This window comes from Electrona antarctica (genome assembly GCF_951216825.1).
Source record: "Electrona antarctica genome assembly, chromosome: 4".
Taxonomy (NCBI): Eukaryota; Metazoa; Chordata; class Actinopteri; order Myctophiformes; family Myctophidae; genus Electrona; species Electrona antarctica.
The window spans coordinates 10754857-10782676 of NC_136809.1; the positions used below are offsets into that span (position 1 = coordinate 10754857).

Genomic DNA, 27820 nt, shown 5'->3' on the forward strand with positions numbered 1-27820 from the left:
GCTGATATGATGGATATGAATGATGCACAATTTATCAACACAATTTATTTGAAAGAGATCTATTTAAATTAAGCCTGGAACCTGAGTAAAAAAGCCATGAACAGCCAGTAAGGGATATGCATGTTAAGTTATGTTTTGTTTTTCTTTGATTTGTTGTATTTTAATTTATGTTAAAACCAGTATAATAAGAATTATATATCTGAATCAGTGTAACTGTATGAAAGGGTATCATGAGGGATGGGCCACGAGGTGGCATGATGACACTTAAATAAAATAATGAATCTGTTAATTGATCAGATCAGATTGATTGATCAGATCAGATTGATTAATCTGTTAATTCATACCACATAGTCGAAACGTTGGTTGTACCTTTTAATAATATTTTGCAAAAGCTGTGCAGCCTCATCCTTTTCAGCACATGTTGGCGTAACACATGCAGTAGCCTCAGGGCCGGATTAACACCTCTGAGGGCCCCTGGGCACTGAAGCTCGAAGGGCCCCCCCCCTTCACACGCGCGCAACATTTTTGCTGTTTTGGAGCCGTTTTGGGGCAGTTTTATGCCGTTATATTGGCCTATTTCCGGTCGCCTACCCCCCCCAGAGTGACAGCCAATCTAGCGCATTGTTGCTGCTTTACACACAATTGCACTTTTCAGCTGCCCTTCTCACCAACAATAAAACACTAATCTTTTTAGACACCATTTATTTCATTTGGATTAGCAGGGAACATTTCTGTGGAGCTTTTTTTTTTGAGGGGCCCCTGGTGCCCAAGGGCCCCTGGGCACGTGCCCAAAGTGCCCATATGGTAGATCCGGCCCTGAGTAGCCTACATACAGCCCCCACTACCACTGTACGCTCCCATCTGAGGCCATTTAAGGAGCATTTATGTGCTTTGCCTTTGGCTTGATTACATAAATGTCAAATATGAGGGCCAATTCAATTCAATTTCAATTCAAAGGAGCTCTATTGGCATGACAAAAACATACGTTTACATTGCCAAAGCAAGTGTCAAAACATAATTGAAACCATTTAAGAAACGAATGTGCTATGACATATTGCAATGTTCTAAATATACATGTTTTGTCAAAAGGGTATAAAGTAACTATAAAGCTTTTTGAAATAAAAAGCAGTCTCCAATTTCAAATGTGTTCAAACTAAAGGACTGAGGACCACAGTCTGTACAGAGCGTTAGTTAAACTAAAGGACTGAGGACCACAGTCTGTACAGAGCGTTAGTTAAACTAAAGGACTGAGGACCACAGTCTGTACAGAGCGTTAGTTAAACTAAAGGACTGAGGACCACAGTCTGTACAGAGCGTTAGTTAAACTAAAGGACTGAGGACCACAGTCTGTACAGAGCGTTAGTTAAACTAAAGGACTGAGGACCACAGTCTGTACAGAGCGTTAGTTAGGGTGCAGGAAACACAATGGTTAGTTAGTTAGGGTGCAGGAAACACAATGGTTAGTTAGTTAGGGTGCAGGAAACACAATGGTTAGTTAGTTAGTAGCCATTAGTTAGGGTGCAGGAAACACAATGGTTAGTACTTAGTAGCCATTAGGGTGGTGTAGATACAGAGCGTTAGTTAGGGTGCAGGAAACACAATGGTTAGTACTTAGTAGCCATTAGGGTGGTACGATTAATCAGTAACTTATATACAGTTCAGTTCACAAATCTTGCTGCTGTATTCGCACATTGTGGTATTTCTCCCAGCAGTTTTTGGTTATTTGCCATGTTTTCTGCATGTCATCTGTGGGAAGTATGTTACATTCTCTTACATTCCAGGCTATTGTCTCCACTCTGCCCCTGCTGGTCTGGACTATGACCTGGAATTCAGGGCTATACCATTGTGACCATGGTATCTGTGATGACCCGGTGATGACCTGGTGATGACCTGGTGATGACGACATGCCACACCAACAATTCATTGTTCACTTCACTGTCCAAGGTTTTGTCTCCATATTACACAGCCTGGCACTCTGGCACTGTTCATTTCGTCCACTAAAACTATGACTTTTTCAATGACGAAAACTAAATAAAAACTAAACTATGATGACTAAAACTATGACTAAACTTTTGACTTTGTCAAAAAACATTTAACTAGACGAAAACGTTAGGGAGGACTATAGTGGACACAAGAGCTCCAGTAAGACATTTATGCTTTGTTGTGCGCTGGTGTTGAGGCCCGAAGATAGCAGCTTACAAGAGCTAGCAACATAATGATGTATAGTGCTTCATTATATCCCTTTGACTTTTCACACACACGCATACGTGCGCACGCACGCACGCACGCACGCACGCACACAAACACACACACACACACACACACACACACAGAGAGAGAGAGAGAGGGGTTCGGTGTGACTCCAGGTGGGTGCAGATTTGCGCTCCACTGAGCACACGTCACTGTTCTATTTTCAGTTACCGGTAATAAACAACAAAGAATACAGAATGTACAATTAATGGAGAAGACTAGCAGAGGGAGGCTCCTGATGGTTCTCCTCGTGTCTCTTATCTTGTCTGTTCTCAGCCTACTAGAGCGCATAGAAATCAGCGCAATGATGTGCATAACTGCATGGTTAAAGGCAAGTAGAGGTTTGGTTTGCTGTCAGCCAGCGCTCAACCACCTGAACCTACAGGACATAGCAGTGTGGTGGTGCATTTCGTGGTGCCACCGATCGAAAGTCCATTCATCGCCAATTCCTCAAAGAACACCCGTTATGACCCAATCCCTACCTCTCAGTCCCTTCTCGTCTCCCTCTCTCTCTCTCCCACTTCTCCCCTTCTCTCCCTCCCTCGCCCTCCCTCTCTCCCTCTCTCTCTACCCTTCTCTCTCTCCCACTTCTCCCCTTCTCTCCCTCCCTCTCTCCCTCTCTCTCTACCCTTCTCTCTCTCCCACTTCTCCCCTTCTCTCCCTCCCTCGCCCTCCCTCTCTCCCTCTCTCTCTCCCCTTCTCTCCCTCTCTCTCTCCCCTTCTCTCTCTCTCTCTTCCTCTCTCTCTCGGCTCCCTTCTCTCTCTCCCTCTCTCTCTCTCCCTCTCGCCAATTCCTCAAGTTTTGAGGAAACAATTACTAAAATGATTAGTTAGTCTCTGCCTGTATCTGCCACTTATATACTGTATAACGGGTGTGCCCTGTGGCACACCCGTACACCATGCTTCCGACGCTAAGAGGCCTTGGTGGAGAAAGCTGATTTTCCAAAGGCAGTCTGTTACTCTGCAGTTATTTACATGAGCTAGCAACTATCTGAATAGTCAACGAGCAAGAAGTGCAGACGTAGAGGTGGTTTTTCAGACTGCGACGGAGAGTGAAACTGCAGTCATCATTCCACACCTGAATTACACTAACACTGGCTTATTAGCCAGGCTAGCAGTACAATACTTCCATTATTGTCTCCACCAGGCCAAAGGCATGGGGAGAGAGTATGTTTTGCACTCCGTCAGTCCGTCCGTCCGCGTGTGTGTGTGTGTGTGTGTGTGTGTGTGTGTGTGTGTGTGTGTGTGTGTGTGTGTGTGTGTGTGTTTGTGTCCGTGTGTCCGTTACCAGCTAATCTCCGGCACCGCTGGCCCCATCCATGCCAAACTGTGCACACACACTCCCTGGATGCCAACAAGGAACCTCTGCTTCAAATATTCCACAACGGCCTGTTATAGCGCCACCATGAGGCCGATTTGGGCAAAACACGTTTCTGTTGATTACTCGTACACACTTCATCCATACATGAAGTGTGGGCTGCTCAGCCAATCAAATCATCGCTATGGGGTACACACAAACACACAAAGCTGGGCATAGGAGCCGCATTTTTACGATTTAAAATAAATACGTGTATCATTAGCAGTTCATCCTTGGTAGCATATGTCAGCAGCAGGCTTGAAATATCCAGTTAGTTTACAAATACTGTTTTCAATATTTCCAGATCATGTTGTTCTATCAGCTCCAGTCAAATTTGTTTCACTGTAAACATTTCTTTACTCCGACATGTCTTCTAAATCCATCCACGACAATATGCCAACTATGCATCAGGACCTGCAGGCTGACACTGCAGGCATGAGGCAACCAGTCAACAACCAACAAATCAAAAAGATTTACATGTTTTTAAACAAATCCAAGCTTTTCTGTTTTCGTTTCACGTAATAAGTGAACATATTTTTGGCAGACAAAGGGGGGCCCAGAATGTATCAAGTTAACATTTTTATCAAGTTAAAACTTGATATATAAAATGTACATTTGGAAGGGGGGAAAACTCAGTGGCAACTGTGAATGAAGCCCCTAGGCTTCAGCCCAGGGTTAGTTAACTGTGAATGAAGCCCGTAGGCTTCAGCCCAGGGTTAGTTAACTGTGAATGAAGCCCCTAGGCTTCAGCCCAGGGTTAGTTAACTGTGAATGAAGCCCCTAGGCTTCAGCCCAGGGTTAGTTAACTGTGAATGAAGCCCCTAGGCTTCAGCCCAGGGTTAGTTAACTGTGAATGAAGCCCCTAGGCTTCAGCCCAGGGTTAGTTAACTGTGAATGAAGCCCCTAGGCTTCAGCCCAGGGTTAGTTAACTGTGAATGAAGCCCCTAGGCTTCAGCCCAGGGTTAGTTAACTGTGAATGAAGCCCCTAGGCTTCAGCCCAGGGTTAGTTAACTGTGAATGAAGCCCCTAGGCTTCAGCCCAGGGTTAGTTAACTGTGAATGAAGCCCCTAGGCTTCAGCCCAGGGTTAGTTAACTGTGAATGAAGCCCCTAGGCTTCAGCCCAGGGTTAGTTAACTGTGAATGAAGCCCCTAGGCTTCAGCCCAGGGTTAGTTAACTGTGAATGAAGCCCCTAGGCTTCAGCCAAGGCAAGCCTGTGCATTAATGATCCATTATGAATTCTGTATGACAGAGGTTCTCAAAGTGGGGTCTAGGCCCGGGACCCCCAGGGGTCCTTAGAGGAGTTCCAGTGGGTCAGGACTCAGGATAGTCAGTTCCTGATTATCAGTCTGTAACTACAGTGTACAAATGTTCTATTTGTACACTATCTCAAAGTTATGGGGGGGTCTGTGGCCTAATATGCATACCAAGCAGGGGGACCTTTAAATAAAATTGTTTGCGAACCACTGATGTACTATGGAATATGAATGTATTGATAAATTGAGAATAAATTATTATTATTATAAAATACAACGTACTTTAAAATTATATTAGTTGTAGGAATATTGGTGTAATAGCAATAATAATAAGTAGTGACACGGCAAGACAACTATGTGTGTGGTTGGAGACAGATTCTAATCCAGTCCTGCGTCCTTTACAAACACATGGTGCGTCGTCAGTGTGGTGTGCCAGGCTTTATTTCCTGCTCTGATCACCCGGTGAGAGACAAGCCATTGGTCTACTGCCTGGAACCTGTGGATGCTGACACCTGATAGGCTGGGGGTGTGTTGTGTTCCCATGGAGACCAATGTCACCCAAGCCGGGTGTGTCCCAAGAATCTGGTGTGCAATGTCATACAGTACTGTACATAGATGACCCACGCACAGCTGGTGTTTGGTCACACAAAATTTAACGCGCACATGCGCACATTTCTCAGGAAACCTCCAGCTCAAGTGGAGTTAGGAGGTTTTGTCCATCATGGATAAGAACAGCTGACGTTGTATCTCCAAGCTAATTCATGCCTCTGCAGCTGCTCTGCCACGCAGGGGAGAGGGCTAAATCGTTTGGCAGACAATTTGAGGATCCAATGGAGTTAGCTGGTTTTGTCAGAATCGCTTTTTAATACTTTTCATTGGTTCAATATTTTTCTAACCAACACACAGACGATAAGGGTGTTCAATAATAGAGGGTATGCACATCCATAAAGTGAACGGCAAAGTGAGTTTAATGTCGTTTAAGTAAGGGATAATATCTGGCTAGGTGGTCATTGTCGGGAGATAATTCACCGACAGGGAGTTTAACCACCGAGGCGAAGCCGAGGTGGTTACACTCCCTGAAGGTGAATTATCCCGCTTATTACATGGCTAACTAACATAAATTAATCCATTGATCCAAAACACAACAAAAAAAGTATTCCATAACTTCGCGCTGGCTGCGTCTGCCCAGCTGCAGGGCTGAAGCACTGTCGGAAAACAAGGAAGTGAGTTGATCAAATAGAATCCATTTTCGGGTCCAGCTGCTTCGTCTATTTCTCGCTCAAATGTTTTCAAAAACATTTTTAAGAGCAATGTTTAGCTGTAAATTACATTGTGTGTCAGTAGTGTGTGTGTTTACATGGCTGTTATGTTGGAAACGGCAGTAAATCAAGCGGGCGCAGCCGCGCAGCTGGTGGTGCTCAGAGGGTTTGATTAGGCAGCGGTCATTATACAGCGGAGCGGTCATTATCATGAGATAACTCACCGCTGAATTAAGCGATTGACCAATCAGAATCAAGCATTCAACCAAGCCATGTAATAACGTTGTTTAATGTAGGACGTTTCTCTTTGGATGTACAGTATATGGGCTGTCAAGGCCAGAAAGTAGTTTTTTGCCACTCAGGACTGCGTTTCCACATAACTTCCGGGTATGATGATGATGTCACGCGCAATCGCGCATACCCTCTATAGCGTGGAATTATGCATGCATGTATGCACGCATGCACATACTGTACACACGCACACATTTACTGGTCTTCAGAGGACATCAAAATGTTATGCCATTTGTTTACCCTAAACCTAAAGCCTGAGTTATATTGTGTTCTGGTGTCACACGCAGAAAATAGTTGATCTAAAAGTACACAACGTGTCACAGTGCGATGTTCGACAACTAAGTATAAAAGCGATAATTGTACTCTAGGATGAGCGGGGGAAGACACAGCTTCTGATTGGCTGACACGGGGGTTGGGGGAGCACTCGGCTGTGTAAACATAACCCATAAATGCCTAATTTTAACTCTAACCCCAACCTTTTTCCTAATTATACACCTAACGGCCTAACTGTCAAAACATTACACTTGTGTTCTCACGGTGTCTATTTCTAACCTTCTACTATAGGTTACTATGGGGATATTTAGTCCTCCAACTATAGACAGACAGACAGGCGCACGCACGACACACACACGCACACACACACGCACACACGCACACACACACACACACACACACACACACACACACACACACACACACACACACACACACACACACACACACACACACACACACACACACACACACACACACACACACACACAAATGTGGCATCCACAGACAAATGCAGAGTAGTACCATGAACACACAGGTGGCATGGTTAACGCCGAGTCCTCCCCACCTGTGAGAGCATATATAAATATACCTCCTGGAAATAGTACTAGTCAGTCTGAGCACCCTGGAAATAACAGATAATTAGTCCACTGGAAGACAGCGTAAGGAGGGCGAGGGGGGAAAACACACTAGTAGACTAGTATGCTGATCGAGTTCACACTAGCAGTTACAAAACAACAGCCATTTTCAACATACAAACTGATGCCCGACACTTAGGGCTAGTACAAAAGTTAACAAAAAAAAGGTTTCAGCTTTTTTCAGTGTTCCGGTGATGCCGTGTTTTTGTTTATGCCATTTCCGCTCATCTCTTCTCTTCCACTCGCCATATCAGCAAGTTCCCTGTACCTTTGAACCCAAGCCTGTATTTTCTTTCATATATCACAGATCGACAGACAGACAGACAGACAGACAGACAGACAGACAGACAGACAGACAGACAGACAGACAGACAGACAGACAGACAGACAGACAGACAGACAAGCAATTGTATTTGTTTTATCTCTGAGACTCTAATCTATTTGTGTGTCTCTGTGATTGTGCAAGGCGTTGCTGAGAAAGAGCACTCATGCTCAGCATATATACCCTGGGTAAATAAAGTTAAAAAAGGTGTTAAAAATAACCTACACAATAAAATCCTGAATTTAATTCAACAGGTTAATTTGGTTCAATGTGCACACTCAGAGTTACAGACATGCAAGGGTCCATTTCATTCCTATAAATCATTCAACTGGGGACCCCTGAACGGCCCTCAAGGACCTCTGGGGGTCCGTGTACCCTCCATTGAGACAACCAACCATCCTCCTATGTATGGCATTTTCTAAACACATTTGACTCATGCAAATTACACATTTGTTATGCTTCAGTGTCAGTGCACAGCACTTTGCATGATCTCATTAACTATCAAACACTGACCAGAACAACCTATTTTCTGTTCACCAACATTGATACCAGACTTGTACTCTTTTTACCTGAAAGCTTTAAACCACTTAAACTCTGTAGAATGGACCGGAGTTCTACACCAAATCGCTTTGCCAAAAATAGAATCTACAGAAGCTCATAACGCATCGCAACTAGGGGTGTCCCGATACACTTTTTTCGCTTCCCGATACCTCAATTTCTGTGTTAGCCGATACCGATACAGAATACCGATACCAGTGTCGTGATCTCATGTTATGTTTATACAGCTATCTAGCTATATATCTGGTGTTGTGTTTATAGCAGACCCCTCACTCAAATGTGCACTTGCAGTTTGAGCAACTCCAAAGCAAACTCCAACATTTTATTTACCTGCCATAGTGTCAACCCCTTACCCCTGTGTCGGATCGGTGGTTAGACTGGCATATTCACCGATACCGATATGACCCGATATGACAAATAAGGGCCGATCCGATACTTTTCCCGATAGTGATACAGTATCGAGACATCTCTAATCGCAACACAACACAACAGTGTCTGTGAGCTTGTAGATCTTCTATTTTTGGCTAATGTTCCCCCCAGAATATGGACGCTGGCGGTTGAAGTCATCAGAGAAGCTTTTTTTCCTTTTGTTAGTGGTTTTTCATTAGCCTGGGTTCCAGCCTGCTTCATTAGCCTGGGTTCCAGCCTGCTTCATTAGCCTGGGTTCCAGCCTGCTTCGCTGCGTTCTGAGATTTGTTTTGTCAGTCTGGAAAGGGTCCTACAGTATCTCCAAGGTAGTCTCAGTCTGGAAAGGGTCCTACAGTATCTCCAAGGTAGTCTCAGTCTGGAAAGGGTCCTACAGTATCTCCAAGGTAGTCTCAGTCTGGAAAGGGTCCTACAGTATCTCCAAGGTAGGCGGGACATGTAAACGGGTGAAATCGAGCCGTGGCTTCTGATTGGTCTGTGGTGCGGGTTTGGGGAAAAGAACACCAGTTGGACGTTGTATCAATGCGTACTGCGCAGCTACTGCTGTTGCCCTGCAATGTACGTATCATTCAACTAAACTCATCCCACACAGCCGTCTGTTTTTTTGTACTACTGAATCTGACAGTGGACTGTCACTGCTGAATCAAATTAGTGTTTACATTTTACCAAAGGTTTTACTCTCGAGTTGAGTCGAGGTGAGACTCGACTCAACTCGAGAGTAAAACCTTCGGTAAAAAGTGAGAAGCATGGACAGAGTGGCGCTGGCTGATGACGTATCAGCAACAACGTGGCGTTATGAAATACGAGTCAACAGCCTACTGGCCAGACTGAGTAGCGGAGGAACTAAACAAATCTGGGGAACGCAGCGAAGCAGGCTGGAACTCAGGCTAGTTTTTAATTTTGTCCGTCACCTTGGTGATGACCATGGCATGATTAAATCGCTCTGTATTTACTGTCTGACTCTCCGAGTCTTCTCATTGCTGACCGCGGAGCTCCGTCGCCTGCTGGACAGCTGTGTTTTTTAATTAAAGCTGGAAGCTGAATTCACACCCTCGTCAACGTGGCCTTGAATGGAATGCCGTGCAGCTCAGCTCTCTCTCTCCCTGGGGTCTCCCATCATGTCCTTTCTACCGCTTCCTTTCCTCCCTATCTGCTCACCAGATCTTTTGTTGTCCTTAATAAGTTATGTCCTGTTGTCACATAACAGGAAACACTGGTGTCTGGCTGTACTTTTAGAAACTAAAGCGGGAAACATGGTCAGTCAGGACCCATGTGTGGGATGCGGACAACTTTTAAGGCGGACGTGAAAATAGCTGACCTGCTATTTTCACTGCTTGGGTCCCGGGCCGGGGAGACATCAAATTTCTCTTTTGGTCCATGGACTAAAAAGTTTGGGAATCACTGTTCTAGACTTCTGACTGTTGAAACCGTATGCTGCGCTGCCTGGGAAGTTTCATTTTAGCACATTCTTGATTCAAAAGTATCTCCGACTTCACATTGTGATCTGACTTTGAGTCAGAAACAAACAAACAAATAGTTATGCCCACGATATGGGGCCACTCATGCAATAATAGGTTCCTCATGCACAGAAACAGTAGGCCTATAACTCCAAGCTGGGACAGTACAGTACAGTATATGTGAGAGGGCGTGTGAGGAGAAGCAATTGATTGGTTCCATGTTAAGTCTGGCACATCAGAGCGATGGTGGGAGTGAAAGTACAGGAAGAACATGTCCCACTGTGCGATCAAAAGCTGCTATGGCCAGATGGGGCTACAAAACCGGCCCAATCATCTGTGAATGTGGAGAAGAGGACCACGCGATGCAGCACTGCCTTGTCTGCCCTCTACTACTATCCAACCAGTGCAGCTTAAAAGATCTCGCAGAGTTCAATAATAATGCGGATAAGGACTGTGTAAAGAAATGGGAAGATGTCATCTAATCACATAAAGACACGGAAAGAAGAAGTGATTCTCAACCCTTTTTCACCCACTTTGATATTAATCAGGCTACGTACAGACCCGCCATTACGTGTGTCTCTGCAGGACCCCAATCTAATCCAAATTCAAAAGAAGTATTTTAACTCTGGGAGTAAATGGAATTACGACCTATAAGGGACCCTTTGTTCACTCCTCCTAACTATCAATCATTTACTGTAGCTGCATGGAGACCACCCTAGACCCTCTCGAGGACCCCTGGGGGGTCCCCAGACCCCACGTTGAGACCAACTGCCATAACAACTGTGTACTTTGTCGTGCAATGAATGGCGACAACAGCCTGTGTAAGCTCACAACTGTGTAAGCTTGTAGATTGTTTATTTTTTGATAACTTTGAAAAGTTTTTGCCCAAAATAGGGATGCCAGCTTTGCCAGGTTGAAAGTGGTTAAATTGAGGTAATTACTGTGATGAGGGGGTTGCTGGGTTGGGGGTGCAGAAGAGAAGAGGAGACTATAGCAGAGAAACAAACAAGGCCAGAAGAGAGAGAGAGGGGGTTGTGTAACTAAAGGAAGCCGATAGGAGGGGCTAAACACATTTTTGGGGGTTTGGGTGATTATCATGGCATCCTAGCTGTGTCATCCTGTGTTCCTCCATAATCTCTGTGAATGCTTTTCAGTCTCTGCAGAACAGAAGCTGCCTGAAGTCTCTTTCATGAAACTGTCCCACATTGCATAGACCCAAATTTAAAGCCGAAAGAAATAGGGCATTGTGTGTAGGCCTACTCGCATCGCAAAGACCCTGATTCATCGCAGTGTGGACCACGCACGCGCACACGCGCACACACACACACACACACACACACACACACACACACACACACACACACACACACACACACACACACACACACACACACACACACACACACACACACACACACACACACACACACACACACACACACACTATAGAATGATGGGAGTCGGTCAGTGGATTGCTGCTTGGTGATGACCAGCAAATGCAGTGAAAATTTCCAATACTTTTCCCACTACATCTCGGATCCAAATATTGTACTTTTACTCCACTACATCTCGGATCCAAATATTGTACTTATACTCCACTACATTTTCAAGTTACTAGTTACTTTGTAGATTTTGATTATTATTACAAAACATACAGTATAACCACTTCAGCCCTAGTCCTATATACATTTTGGCCATTTGAAAATTGCTGATCTACAAGCACACAATTTGTCGTGATGCGATGCATTGTGAACTGGTAGATCTGCTATTTTCAAAAGATTTTGAAAACTTGAACGGAGACATTCTGCAGACTGCACAATGGGTATAGCCATTGGTACTTTAAGTAGGCCTGCATGCCTATATACTTCATGTACATTTTGAATTACAGACTTTTACTTGTAATGGAGTACAATGTATACTACATTGCAGTATACTTTTACTTAGCCTATAAGTAAAACAATTGAGTAGGCTAGCTACTTTTTCCACCACTGAGCAAATGGAAACCAGGACAACAATGTGATCAACTCATGTCAGGATGTCGTGGCGTAGTGCCGTCCCCCGGTTTCATCTCCATGGCAACCGGAATCCCCTCACGCTTGAAAGAAGTGGAGGGGAGGGGGGCGTTTCTCAATCTCTTGGCGTGAGGAAAACACTAAACAGGCCTTTTTATTTTATTTCTATGGACTGAGTCACAGAACTGGATAGATAGATAGGTCACCGATTTCACGTGGGTGCTGCCATGGCATGCAGTGCCATTGCATTCAGTCGCACAGTGCCAGCAAAGTGCCAAACTGATGGCACCACTCCCCCCCACACATTGTAAAAAGACAAATGGTCCACCGCCAGACCGGAGGACACATTCCTTCCGTCCTTGACTCCTTCCTCCTCCTCTCCTCTCTGTTCGAGGCTTCTTCAAAGGGCATTTTATCAGTTGCGGATGTATGTAAGAGTAAAAAGAAACAACATCAACGGAGAGTGTAGCCTAAATAGATCGAGCCAAATGAACCCCGGGGTCCGCATTTTACACAAAAACTCTCAAATTATGCTCTATTAAATTACGCTAGAATTGGGCTTTAGACAGTAAACTGAAGCCGTGGCTAGTGTGGAACTTAATCACGTTCCTCATGCAAAACAAGCGGTAACCCCGCATTGTCCTGAGCAGACGCAGTGAGTTCAGTAACCCGACACTGCAGCGATCCCCAACAGGTGACGGCGCAATAATAAGGCTAATAATAATATAATAATAGGCCTAAAATAACAATTGTGTGTATATATATATCCCACTTTCTAACTTCATGTGGGCTCGCTCGACCCGGATAGTAGCTCAATAAGCTATACGACTTACCTCGATCCATTTCTGTGCCTCCAGACAGGCGGGTTCGGAGTGGCTCACGCCGGCTTCTGGTGCTGCTGCTGCTGCTGCTGCTGCGGGCTCCTGTTCGTCTGGCTGCGGGCCGTTCGCTCCCGCTTCGCGGTCGTCTCCTCCTCCGGCGCTGGCCATCGCCATCATCGTGTGTGGTCAGTCAGCACAGCAGCAGGCAGGCCGTTTTGTTGTTAACAACGAACGGCACACAAAATGACCCGACGAGTAACGCCGGCCGCGCTGAGATAAGAGGTGTCTACTCTGTCTGTGTGATGAAAAAGGTCCCGTCGGATGATGATGATGAGGAGGATGCTTTGCTTCCCCCCCGCGGAGCGTGGCAGCAGCGACAATCCGCTGTGTCTGATCACTGATCAATATGATGATTATTATTATTTCTACCGTAAAATAGGCCGCCGTGCGCGCAGATCTCTCTCTTTCTCTCTCTCTCTCGTGTTGCAGTCCACTTGGTGGGAGATGGAGACTGACTGTTCCCCTAGAGCTGCGACTCCCACACTGCTGCTTCTGCTGCCTGCATGCAACTCGAACTGGACGCTAAAAATACCCTTTCTAAACGAAACACCGTCTTCCTCCTGTCCTGACTCCTGACACACATACACGCACTGACACACACGCACACACGGCCGCCTCTGCAGCTGCGCGCGTTCGGAGGGGACACGTCGGGAATGCGCACACAGGAATCTGTCCTGACTCCTGGCTGCGGGGGAGTAGGGCACGGAGTGACGGAGCGGAGGGGGGCTTTATTACAAGAGGAGAGGTGTCCCGTTATTCTCCCAGACTCCCACCACAGCTGAATTATAGGACCCGTTCATATATTCCGTAGCGTGTTGTTGGCTTGCCAAAAACGTATAATTAGAAGCTGACAAGTGAAGTAGGCTACACGCCTTGCGACACCGTCGTACGATATAGCCTATCCTGCTCTGAGCACTTAATTATTGTTAGGCTATATTGAAAGTGATTTGGATTTTGGACACACACTGAAAATAGCTGATTTCCAAAAACAATTGTTATATTATTTGTCAATTTGTCCAATGTTTGACCAGTTTTTAGGCTGTAAATTATAGGCTGAGTTGTGAATGTGATGCAGTATGGTCTTTTATGATGTCATTGTTTATTTTTTATTTTCTTTATTTTTATTTTTTTGTAAAAGTCTTTAAATTTCACTGTCAACTGGGGTCTGGGATTCCTCCAAAATCATGTGGGTCCCGACTCCCGACCCACAGGTTGAGAATTTAGACTATGCTATAAATACATGGAAATGCCCTACTGTAGTGCATCCCTCTCTACTGTCTTTCCGACAGTCCTCAGCTGACTGTACACGCACCTGTCCATCTGGTGTGTGTGAACTATGAAGGATCTTGGTTGCTGCCTGTTGCTGATGTCAGATGCTCTATAGGGAGACATGATTGATGTCTGTTCACAAGCACAGCTGTGTGCCATGTGTCTCCTCTCTGTACTCTGCAGGTTCACCCTGGTTGGAGCTCTGCATGCATGGCAACTGTATTGTTTGTCTGTCATATATAGACATATAGCTCCTTTGCTTCATTTGAGATCCCCATGAGAATCTTTGAAATGTTTAGAAGATAGACACACATCGCATCGCAATGCATTGTTAGCTTGTATAGCTATTTTCTAATAGCTGAAGTATGAAATAGGGTTAACGTGGGTTAAACTGTTCCACATTTAACTGGGGACCCCCCTGGAACCCCTGGTCCTTGACCTTGAGGGGGACTCACGTTGAGAATCAATGTTTTAGTTTGGACAAGCTCGGCTGGATCCCTGAGCCGGCATGCCAAGTCCAGGCCCAGGGGCCCAAAAGTTTGATTGATTGATTGTATAGTTTGCAAAAAGTACACAGGTAGCCTACAGTTAATTACATTAATGTTAAAAAGAGAACACAAACAGCCCAGACTCGAGCTTTCAAATCATAAATACTCTGAGCAATAAAGAAAATTTACAGAAAAACAGTGGAAGATCTGACAAGCTATAGAAGACTTGTAATTGCAGACAGGTGCTCTGTTATGACTATAGCCATCCAGCCCTATAGCATAATGAGCAGGGGTTAGGTGAGTCCTGTGCTTTATTCCCTGTAACATAATGATGCAATGTGACATAGCTCTGTTTACAAAATGCTGTACCCCCTCCAACTGTATACTTTCCACATTTTCAACTGTTTTTATTGTATTGTATTGACACTTGCTTTGGCAATGTAAACGTATGTTTTCTCATGCCAATAAAACTCCTTTGAATTGAATTGAATTGAGTCCTATAGGTGTGAGGTCTAGTAGTAGTCTGATTAGTTTGTTTTGAGAGGTCTGTATATTTAGATTTTAGTGCATTTGAGGTGCATGCATTGGATGAGTGCTCCAGCTATAGTGTCTTCAGTGCATTCCCATACTGACCAACGAGGAGACAAACTCTTCTTTGTTGACTTTCTTGATTTCTTTTGTTGCCATTTAATCAGCAGAAAGATTGTTATCTAAAACAATCCAGATACAGTAGGTCATCACTTTTGTCCTTGTGATAACATTGTGTCACCCACTCTGATCGTAAAGTCTGTGGCCTTACTGAGGTTGGATTCAGTTTTACCAGGTGACAAATGTTTGTTATCCAAGCTCGGTCACATGCTGATATCATGTCGTTTATGTAAATTAGGAACAGTAAAGGCCCTAGTATGCTTCCTTGAGGAATGCACACATCCAACACCTGTTCTCTTCTCTCCAGGTAGGATTTCATCCAGTTCACAGATGCATGTTTTCTAACAATAATAAAAGTGCACCAAAAAGCTCATCAGTCACCCAATCAATTAAAAACAAACTGTTTTGCAAACCACAGTAGGCCTACTGTACTGCACAGGCTATCTCATATTGTCACACTAATACTTTTTTTTCCAATCTATGCAAGGAGTCCAAGCTACTGATGATGGGAAAAAGACGATCTGAACAGATAAACATAGCTCACTTGAATTATAAATTCAATACAAACTAGAAAAAGTGCCCTTCTGGGCACAGGTCTCCACCAGGAGGATAGGACTGTGTGAGATGTTTGGCAAAATGTTTAGGAGTAATATAAACATGTTTGCCTTGTATGGCAATTGGATGATTTGAGGCATTTTGTTCCAATCAACCTGTTTTGCAAAAATCAACCTGTTGGTGGCGCTATAACAGGCCAATGTGAAAAGGGTGGGATATATTCCTCAGCCTAGTAAGAAAATGTGTGAAAGATTTCACGTAAATTGCATGCTGTGTTCATGATTTGAGGCTTTTGTTCAAAACGGGGCAATCTTGCAAACTGTGAAAGGCAATTGTAGCCAATTAGGGTGGAATATGAAATATCGGACAGATCCGACTTGAGCACATGACCATAGAGATACTGTGTAACGATTTGTGAGATTTTTGGACAGAATCTGGAGGAGTAATATCCAAAAATGTGTTTTACAAAAGTCGGCCTCCTGGTGGCGCTATAAAAGGCAGATGCGGAAAATGCAGGTCAAAGGTTTGTCCTTGGCCTCTAGGGAGTGTGCATGCAACGTTTCACGCAGATCGGTGCAGTTTTAGGTAACAAATGTGAAAAGCTGCCTCATGGTGGCGCTATAACAGGCCGTTCTGGAAAATGCGGGGCAGAGGTTCATCTTTGGCATCTAGGGAGTGTGTGTGCAAAGTTTGGCATCGACCGGGTTAACGGTGCCGGAGATTAGCTGGTAACGGACGGACGGAAGGACACACGGACGGACACACACACGGACGGACGGACACACACACGGACGGAGTGCAAAACATACTCTCTCACCATGCCTTCGGCCTGGTGGAGACAAAAACATACCAAACTAGAAAAAGTGCCCTTCTGGGCACAGGTCTCCACCAGGAGGATAGGACTGTGTGAGATGTTTGGCAAAATGTTTAGGAGTAATATAAACATGTTTGCCTTTGATGGCAATTGGATGATTTGAGGCATTTTGTTCCAAAAATGTGTTTTGCAAAAATCAACCTGTTGGTGGCGCTATAACAGGCCAATGTGAAAAGGGTGGGATATATTCCTCAGCCTAGTAAGAAAATGTGTGAAAGATTTCACGTAAATTGCAAGCTGTGTTCATGATTTGAGGCTTTTGTTCAAAACGGGGCAATCTTGCAAACTGTGAAAGCCAATTATAGCCAATTAGGATGGAATATGAAATATCGGACAGATCCGACTTGAGCACATGACCATAGAGATACTGTGTAACGATTTGTGAGATTTTTGGACAGAATCTGGAGGAGTAATATCAAAAAATGTGTTTTACAAAAGTCGGCCTCCTGGTGGCGCTATAAAAGGCAGATGCGGAAAATGCAGGTCAAAGGTTTGTCCTTGGCCTCTAGGGAGTGTGCATGCAACGTTTCACGCAGATCGGTGCAGTTTTAGGTAACAAATGTGAAAAGCTGCCTCATGGTGGCGCTATAACAGGCCGTTCTGGAAAATGCGGGGCAGAGGTTCATCGTTGGCATCCAGGGAGTGTGTGTGCAAAGTTTGGCATCGACCGGGTTAACGGTGCCGGAGATTAGCTGGTAACGGACGGACGGAAGGACACACGGACACACGGACACACGGACGGAGTGCAAAACATACTCTCTCCCCATGCCTTCGGCCTGGTGGAGACAATTAAGTTAAATCCAATGTTTGTTGAGTATGAACTCAGCACCTGGCTTTAGATTATCATGTACATAAGCTTTACATTCAGAAATCGGTGGAGTTATGGATGTTGGCAGTTTGGACTCCAGATGACATCACATTAACAGCTGTGCAGGAGAGAGTGCCACACGTCACGTGGGTATTGCAGTATTCAAGTAGAGCAGTGGGTCACCGTTGTTGCTCTGTGCCTTTTTGAGCATGTTCTTGACAGTTCACTGACTTCACTCTGCGCTTGTCTGGTTGTGTGTTCACACACATATGCTTCCCAATCCGAAGACGCAAGAATCGATATCTCCCTACCTATAGGAGTGTTGAAATTACATTTCTAACCCATTTTAAACCAGAAAATAAGTCAAAAGAAAAGTCTTTCAGTTCTCCAGGCCTAGCTGTGAGCAGGTTGCTTACACACGGGTGAGTGTTCTTTTACCCAATGGCGCCGGCGTGTGGCCGAAATATGCAACAAGCTTGCAGGTGGATTTCCAGTTTGTTGGATGTTTGTCCTGACATCACATTGCAACCTGCAAGAAGCTTAAATGTCACATTCCTCCATGTTCATCCTACTCTTCATGGTCCCTCGTTTTGACGAATAGTTGCCTAACTTGCCTTCACTCTGTGTGTGTGTGTGTGTGTGTGTGTGTGTGTGTGTGTGCGTGTGTGCGTGCGTGCGTGCGTGCGTGTCATTACAAAACATACATTAACTGCTTCAACCCTATACATTTCGACCATTTGAAAATAGCCAATCTAGCCTATTTGAAAACTTCAAATGGGACATTCTGCATAATTAGTAGCCTACTTTTACTTTTGTTCCTTTAAGTATACATTTTGATGCCAATACTTTTGTATTTTCACTCAAGTACATTTTGAATGACTTTTACTTGTAATGTCTGTCTTCCTTCCCACAACACACTGTAAACTGTTCATCAACAGTGTGTTAGCCTATTGATTTGGTTGATTGAATACTTTATTAAAACACGCTCTCGTTTCATTTATTCTTCTGTCGACCACAAAAAAATAAAATAAAAATGTCACTCAGATCTGATGTATATAAGCAGCGGAGCGCGACGGACACGTGAGCTTGTAGATCTGCTATTCTCTGTTGGTTGTCGTCGGGCAGAAACCAGCTATGTCCAAAACTTTGACTTTCCTGGAAATGAAAAAACAGAAAAGCGTGTTTTTTAGAACAACAACAATACTGTGTTGTTGTTATGGTGACTTTATACACTGTCAGAGACTCCAATGTGTTCTTATATTATCACCACTTGTTGTGTTTTTGGTCCATTTATTAACCCATTCTGGGCGGGAACCCCTTTAGGTGTTAGCATTATGTTATGCTTTAGCTATTGAAAAAAATTAACCATGTTAATGATTTTTTTCAGAGCTTGAAACTGAGTGGTTTCTGCCCAAAAGCGACCTAACAATATTAGAGTCGTCCCGATAGCATTTTTTTCAGACTGACTACGAGTACACAGGGCCGGATCTACCATAGGGGCCCTTGGGCACCAGGGGCCCCTATGGTACTTGAGGGTGGTACCGGCCTGAGTACCCGATGCCAGTATGTGCCATATATGGTCATCAGAGACCCAGAATAATTCCATGAGCTTTCATTGGTCGATGTAAATCACGTTGCTATTTAACATGATCATCATCAATGTGTCTTATTTCTTTTTGAGTGGTGTAAACCACTCCTACAACTGGCTTTGTTGAGTGGTGTAAACCACTCCTACAACTGGCTTTGTTAGTGCAGAAAAAATGAGCATGGTTGCTATGTTCACCCTGTTCACCCGGGTGTGATTTCATTACGTCAGACAGGCTATATGAGACCTTACACCACTCAGTTCACACAGGTGTGATTTTTTTTTATGTTCACTGTTTTGATTTTTTTTTGTTTTCAAATAAATTAAGAATGTGCAACATTGTATCTTATATTTCTGTCCTCTGGGACTGTGGTTCTCAAAGTGGGGTCCGGGGACCCCCCAAGGGTCTATGGGGAGGTTCCAGGGGGTCCCCAGCCCTACATTATTGATAGACCCTTACAGGTCTGTAACTCTGAGTGTAACACATGGAACCAAATGGACCCTTACAGGTCTGTAACTCTGAGAGTGTAACACATGGAACCAAATGGACCCTTACAGGACTGTATCTCTGAGAGTGTAACACATGGAACCAAATGGACCCTTACAGGACTGTACCTCTGAGAGTGTAACACATGGAACCAAATGGACCCTTACAGGACTGTAACTCTTGAAATTAAAGTTTGTTGAGAATCCCTGGTTGACTTTTTAAAGTTTGAGCTATAAACACGTTGCAGTTCACTGTGTTGACAGCAGGTGTCAGTATAAACACACAATACAAGCAGCAGGGCTCTACAGCTAAACTGGCTTCATTCTCTTGTTTAGACTTCTTTAGTGGCGCACACACACACACACACACACACACACACACACACACACACACACACACACACACACACACACACACACACACACACACACACACACACACACACACACACACACACACACACACAACAAATTGAACATTTAACTAGAGATTAAAAGTTGCTGAGTCATCCTTTAGTTACAATAGAAGAACAAAGCACTGTTTGATTTGTTCATCTTTAATGTCACTTTGTCATTTTATTAAAGTATACGTGCACATTATTTTAATACTTAAAAGTACCAATACTTCAATATAGATCATACTCTGTTACAAAATGTACAAATGTACTTCCACAAGTACTAAAGTATTGACATCAAAATGTACTCAAAGTACGGAAAGTAAAAGTACTCACAATGCACAATGTCCTGTTTCAACGTTTCAAAATGTGACAAAAAATGTTTCTTTAAAAAAGCCACGTCTGACCTGACAGGTTTAGGAGGAGCTTCTGGAGTCACACAAGTATAGAAGTGTAATAACAATTAAGGGTCATTTTAATCATTTCATTTCAATCATTTTATTGCTGGAATCTTTCAGTCTATTGACCTTTGACCTTCTTCAGGCAGAATCAAACGCAGGACAGGATATAATTATGTTCATCACTTGATTGAAGGAATGTCCACACCTGTGTCAAAACAGGTCATTGAGAATGATAGCTCATGGGAGTTGTAGTCCTATCAGTGAACTACAAGTGTCCACTGAGACAGGAGAAAACATCAGGAAAACATTATTACATTTTATTTACAAACGGAGAAGAAAAAACAAACAATAAACAAAAGACCAAATGCAATCTAATGCAAACATCAGGCACACAGCCATCATAAAGCACAGAGCAGATAGAATATTTAACATCAGGCACACAGCCATCATAAAGCACAGAGCAGATAGAATATTTAACATCAGGCACACAGCCATCATAAAGCACAGAGCAGATAGAATATTTAACATCAGGCACACAGCCATCATAAAGCACAGAGCAGATAGAATATTTAACATCAGGCACACAGCCATCATAAAGCACAGAGCAGATAGAATATTTAACATCAGGCACACAGCCATCATAAAGCACAGAGCAGATAGAATATTTAACATCAGGCACACAGCCATCATAAAGCACAGAGCAGATAGAATATTTAGTCATTAGTTTTTTAATTCAACACTCATGTTAAAATCCTCATTAAGGCTTTCTAAGGCAGTGGTTCCCAAAGTGGGGTCCGGGGACCCCCAGGGGTCCTTGAGGGAGTTCCAGGGGGTCCCCAGCTAAATTATAGTTTGGAACCAAATGGACCCTGATGGGTCTGTAACTCTGAGAGTGTACAAATGGAACCAAATGGACTCTTGGTCTGTAACTCTGAGAGTCCGCGCTATGAGCTTGTAGATCTGCTATTTTTCAAGTATAACATAATGCTTAAAACACCAAAATGGGTTCCCCCCCAAGAAACAGGAGCAGATTGTGAAAATAGCAGATCTACAAGCACAACTCCTCGCGTTCTCCAGATCTAATATATACACACACTGTCTATTATACATGTTCGTCGACTTTTCACTGAGGAAAACTAGATAAAAACGAAGCAATAATGACTAAAACTAAGACTAAATATGTTGTCAATCTTCTCAACAGATAAAAACTAGACTAAAATGTTAGGAAGAGACTAGTGGAACTAAAAGATATAAGTTATGCTTGGTTTCAACCGTTTCATACTGAAAATAGCAGATCTACAAGCTCATGCTATGAGCTGTTTTTGGGGTCCTTGACAAGAAATGTTGAGAACCACTGATATAGAAACATGAGGTTTTTCCAGAAAAAAAATACATTTTAAAGAGACATTTTTTAAATAGTCAGGCCTAAATGGGTTAATGGGTTAAATTAGATTATTAACCCCTTCAAGCCCCTATATACTTCATCATACGACGCATTGGAAAAAATAGCTGATCTACAAGCTCACAGAGCAGGCTGAGAAGAAAAACTATACAATAATGAAGAAACGATTCTGATCTGATGACACGAGAGACAAAACAACAGTGTGATCTAGTTGAGCTCACACAACAACTCAGCAGTGGATTCAGAGCTAAGAGGAAGCCTAAATCCAACATGGAGGTTGTGTGTGAACGTGGCGTGGACTGTGTGAAGGACAGTCATGGTGTCGTCAGACACACCGTAGAAGGACAGAGTACCTGCACTGTGGTCCATGTACACTCCTACTCTGGAGGACACACAGCCTGGGATGGGAGTTTTAATGTTTCTGTGTCTGAAACTATAACCTCGTTTTGTACACACTAAAGACCACGATTTATCATTGGATCCAAATTTACATTTATCACCCCACCCATGTCTGCTGATATCTGTATGTGAGACTGCTATACCACAGTGTCCACTCCACTCTACCTCAGAGTACCAGCGTCCACTCAGAGCCTCTCTACTCAGAACCTGCTGCCAGTAAGTGAATCTCTCTGGGTGATCAGGTAGTGATTGTGATTTGTTTATCACTGTTACTTTTCTGTTCCCTTTAGACAGAGACAGGTGTTCTTCAGCTGTGTTTGGATCCAGTGTGATCGGACGTGAATACTTTAAGAACTCAGCTCTGGTCTTGGGTTCTGCTGGTGTTGACAGTGAAACCAGTGGCGGATTTACCAATCCGCCACTGGCGCAGAGCCCCGCCTCAGGGCTCTGCGCCAGTAAACTGTCCCTGAGTGAAACATCCACTCTGTTCACTGCCACTGAGACGTTTGTCCCTTCCTCTGTGAGAATGTCCTCCAGTCTGTCCCTCATCTTGGACACGGCCACAGTCACATCTTCAAAGTGTCTCAGAGGACGGACATGGCTGCTGACTGGGTGTGTAGATTCACTGGTGGTTGAGAGGGAGGAGGTGTAACGCTGTAGAAAACGGATGTGATCCTCTGTGAGTGAGAGCTGCTCCAGCTCAGCATGTCTCCTCCTCAGTTCAGTGACCTCCTGCTCCGCACGCCTCCTCAGTTCTTCAGCACGACTCACTTGACGTTCCTGCTGGTCTCGGATCAGCTGCCTCACCTCAGATCGTCTTCTCTCCATGGAAGAGATGAGCTCAGTAAAGATGGTGTCGCTGTCCTCCACTGCTCTGTCGGCATGGTGCTTGATGGACTCCACCTCCTGGTGAAGCCCCTTCACGTCTTTCTCTCTCTCCTGGATTCTCTGCTGGATGTTCTGCTGACTCCTGTCGACCTCTTTCTGTCTCTCGGCCCGTTCTGCTGCGGCCGAGGTCGTATCGTGACCTTTGTGTTCGTCCATGAAGCACAGAGAGCAGATACACTGCTGATCGGTGCGACAGAAAAGCTTCCTCACCTCGTTGTGACGAGAGCAGATGTTCTCCTGAAGCTCTCCGGAGGCTTGGACCAGCTGGTGTCTCTTAAAGGCAGGAGACTGATAGTGAGGCTGGAGGTGAGTGTCACAGTAAGAGACCAGACACTGAAGACAAGTCTTCACAGCTTTCAGTCTCCTCCCAGTGCAGAAATCACAGGCCACATCTCCAGGTCCAGCGTAGCAGTGATCAGGAGGAGCAGCTTGGAGTCCTGTTGATATATTGATACAGCATTTATTTATCAATATGATAAAAATATATATATTTCATTTTTCTATGTGCCTGTACCCTCAAATGAATACAAACAACTAAATTATTACTGTGTAGCCATCATAAAGCACAGAGCAACTGTGTCAAAAGTAATAAACACTATACTATAAAAAATGGTCAATCATTGACCAAATCCTCAGTGAGGATGCAGAGAGACATGCAGAGCTGGAAATGAACTAAGTACATTTACTAAAGTACTGTAAATGTACTTAAGTACTGTAACAATCCTAATTACTTTAGTTACTTTGTAGATTTTGATTATTATTACAAAACATACATTAACGTTGTATTCCTGAGACTGTCGTAGTTGCGTGGGCGTGGCCTGTCACAACTATTACATCATTTCCTAATCGCAATCATTTCAGATATTTTTGCATAATCGTCAAAATGTCATACATTTTCAAACATTTTTTTGAGTGGTGTAAACCACTCCTACAACTGGCTTTTGTGTGCAGAAAAAATTAGCATGGTTGCTATGTTCAAAATAATTTCTGACGTAATTAAATCACACCCGGGTGAACTGGATGACCGTAGCAACCATGCTCATTTTTTCTGCACAAAAAAAGCCAGTTGTGAAATCACATCCGGGTGTGATTTCATTACGTCAGATCAGAGCTGATCAGGCTATATAATACCTTACCTTATATAATACCTCACATCGGACAAAAACTCCAGCTTTCATTACGTCAGACATTACGTCAGACCACAGCTGATCATGCTATATAAAACCTTACACCACTCAGTTCACACGGGTGTGATTTTTTTTAAATAGCAGAAATAAATAGCAGATCTACAAGCTTACAACACCCTATTTTGTACATTTTTTGGAAAGGAAAAAGTATTAAAAGTGATTAAATGTATCAGTGATTTCAGTGATTATTTAAGTTATTTGTCATAATATCTGCTCTGTGCAATTTGTGATAGTCTAAAAGGCAAACAGAAATACAAACTGCAATGTAAGTTCAATGAAAAAAACAACAATAATTAAATCCTTAACCCATTCTGGACGGGAACCCCTTTTGCTATTTTAACTAAGCATTATGTTATACTTTAGCTATTGAAAAATAGCAGATCTACAAGCTCATAGCGCGCCACCGAGTGGCGCGCTATGAGCTTGTAGGTCTGCTATCTTTGAAAAATCAGTCTTTTTCATTAGACTTTTTTTAAATGTCGACGTCAAGCCTAAATGGATTAATTATTACTGCAATTATTTGTGTGACAATTAACCGTCACCTTAAATTAGTAATGGTGACAGCCGTACACATGGTGTGTTTATTGTTTAGTTAAATTAGTCATGGTGACAGCCGTTTCTACTCCATATAGTTGACATGGCTGGCCTTGGAACTCCATATATGGACTTGACACTTTATTATACAGTCCTGATTGGCCAATGCTATTGGAGAAGAGTGACAAGCTGTAGATTTACTTAAGTAAATGTACTTAGTAGGGATGCCAAACGACTCATATTTGGTCAATCGACGTGTCGAGGCCGAAAATCGACGTGTCGATCGATTTTTTCCTATTTTTTTTCCATTATTTTTAATTTTTTAATTTTTGTTGTTGCTGCGCAGCAGTTGAGGAGAACGCAACTATGCATTCCTTTAAGCAACAACTTCTGCAGCTGCATCCATATGTTTAGAATTTGCATCAATGATCAAAGCCCAATAATAAAAAATAAACTCTATTTTGTAAACAACGACACTGAAGGAGCAGCGGCGCTATCGGCTGCTATGCTATCAGCTAGTCCCAACTCTCAAGTGTATGCAGCAGCCTGTCACAAGTCCCGTAATGAACTGATACGGGACGCACGTTGTTCCGTATTTTAATGTCGGGTCGGGGAATAAATACAGTATGAATGACGGCGGGATTTATTTGACAACACTGTCCTGCTTTCTTCACGAGAAGAGAAGAGCGCTCACAGCTCAGAACTGGCTGTCAGTTCACTTTATGGCATGAGAGAGAGTTGCCAATTTGTGAGAGAAATAAGCATTCAGGTCTATGAAAACAAACCAAAAAGAAGCAACTAATGGGCTATTTGAAAATAGCCGATCTACAAGCTCACAACGCGTTGCGTTTTCAAAACAATCATGGGATTATATTATTATTTTCTTTTATAAAATGTGGAATATTCTTTGAAACATTTTACCAACAACACAAATCTGTATGGGGGTTCCTGGTACAAAATATGTCTAGATCTAGGTTGTAGTTGGACAAATACATTAATCTGGAGGTCCTTAAAAACAAGCCCCCAAAAAAACGCAACCTGCAAATTGTAGTTCCAGGCTGCAACTACCATTTTTTACAAACAATTTTACAGAAAAATAATCCCAAAGTCGCTTATAATAAAACGGCATGGCAACACTGTCTTTGAGCGTGAGCAATGAGATGCGAACCTGGGGTCTGGGAGGCTCAGAGCTGCAGCCATTGGCTCATGATACGAGCACACGACCAATGGGACAGAGCATTCAGTGTTGCTAAGATACCCTCCCCCTTCACCCCACACCCTTGGACGATGGGGTCTAGCCGCAGGCTCTAACTGCAGCCAGGGCATGCATGTGAGGAGCGCGTTTTATAATAAGCCATTACAAAAAAAAATAAAAACGATTTTTCGACTCATACGTTTTTGAGTCGCGGAAGGCATGAGTCGAAAATCGAGTCGATTTTCAAATTTATATCTGACAGACAGGGAGCTGTTTTTACAAGAGAACTTAAAGGTCTCACCTGTCTTCTTCAGGCTCTCCACCACCTCAGCCAACATGGTGTTTCTCTTCAGAACAGGTCTTGGGATGAAGGTTTGTCTGCATTGAGGACAGCTGGACCTCCCTCTCTGATCGTCCTGGTTCCAGTATCCCTCGATACACGTCCTGCAGTAGCTGTGTCCACAGGGAACAGTCACTGGAGCCTTCAGTAGATCCAGACAGATAGAACAACACAACTGTTCATGATCCAGTTGAACTCCCTGCTGCGCCATTTTAGTATGACTGACTGACTGACTACCTGACAGACAAGTTTAGTTTGGTTGCATTTTCTCAGAAATCACATGACATGGGAGGTTCATCCCGGTTGTGTGTGTGTCAGTGGAGCCTGCCTGTAAAATGACATGGGGGGGTCCTTTTTGTGGGCGTGGCCAAAAGTGGGCGTTACCAAAAGGTGGGCGTGGCCATGACCGCCAGAAGTCTGTCAGATTTTGACAGCTTCAAATTAGTGTTAAAAATAATATAACGCAATTGACTCCAGTCCTCTCTGTTTAATTAACTACAGTAAGCACTTGTGTTATTTGTAATGTGTTCTTAGAAGACAATTGTAAACAGCTCCCTGGATAAATTGTAAAAGTATACTGTACCAATTTTATAATCATTTATAACCTGTTAATAAAAATGCATGACAAAAATAAAGTATAGTTTATTTGAGCTTGTTTCTAAAGTGTAGTTGTTTATGGAGAGTAGGTAACCAAGTGATTAGATGTAAAATTGTGTATATGTAACTATAAAGTGCTATGACTACATAAAAGTGTGTGTGTGTGTGTGTGTGTGTGTGTGTGTGTGTGTGTGTGTGTGTGTGTGTGTGTGTGTGTGTGTGTGTGTGTGTGTGTGTGTGTCTGTGTGTGTGTGTGTGTGTGTGTGTGGTATGTGGGTGTGTTGGTGCTGATAACAAAGGGCTTGGCAGGAATCTGCTGCAGGCACTCTGCTGAGGTTACAGGTTCCACTGAGGGCCTGTACAGACGAGGACGATTTCGGTGTTTCTGGGGCAAGTAATTAGCCGATCTGCCCTTTTTGTCACACGGAGACGGCGTTTTGGGGGACTTTAACGGCTAATTTTGAAACTACCTTCCAGAGTGGGAAAGTTTGGAGACGCGACTTTCTCGTCTCCGTGTGTATAGCAAATGCCGCCTAATTTGCTGAAACGGTGATGTCATAGTCCCCTCGCCCCCTCCAAACTAACCAGTGTTAATGGTTTATTTCACCATAACCACTTACATATAAGTATCACAGCTATTTTATATTTGCACATAATGTCTATAAATCTCTTCTCCAAAAATAGCCGATCTGCAGCCCGCACACACGCAAACAGTTGCTGAGATTGAGCAGGCATGCACGAGAGAGGAGTTGTGTGTGAGGAGCTGATCACAGATAGAGGGAAAGTGTTAT

The 27820-nt window shown here is 43.6% G+C and overlaps 2 protein-coding genes across 2 annotated transcripts in view; both read right to left on the reverse strand.

Annotated features, from left to right (window-relative positions):
* LOC306921135 (uncharacterized protein) overlaps positions 1-13181 on the reverse strand; it is a 59457-nt gene extending 46276 nt beyond the window's left edge. Inside the window, exon 1 of the mRNA XM_079498246.1 lies at positions 12931-13181. Within this exon, the coding sequence (XP_079354372.1) occupies positions 12931-13095 (165 nt within the window). The 5' untranslated portion in view covers positions 13096-13181. The remainder of the gene's footprint in view (positions 1-12930) is intronic.
* An 8915-nt stretch (positions 13182-22096) lies between these two features.
* LOC306921136 (tripartite motif-containing protein 16-like) lies at positions 22097-26653 on the reverse strand (the record flags this gene model as incomplete). Its single annotated transcript, XM_079498247.1, has 2 exons — positions 26394-26653; positions 22097-23613 (listed from the first exon to the last, which is right to left on the reverse strand). The coding sequence occupies exons 1-2, from the start codon at positions 26641-26643 to the stop codon at positions 22097-22099; spliced, it is 1767 nt and encodes a 588-aa protein (XP_079354373.1). The 5' UTR covers positions 26644-26653.
* Positions 26654-27820: the final 1167 nt, after the last annotated feature.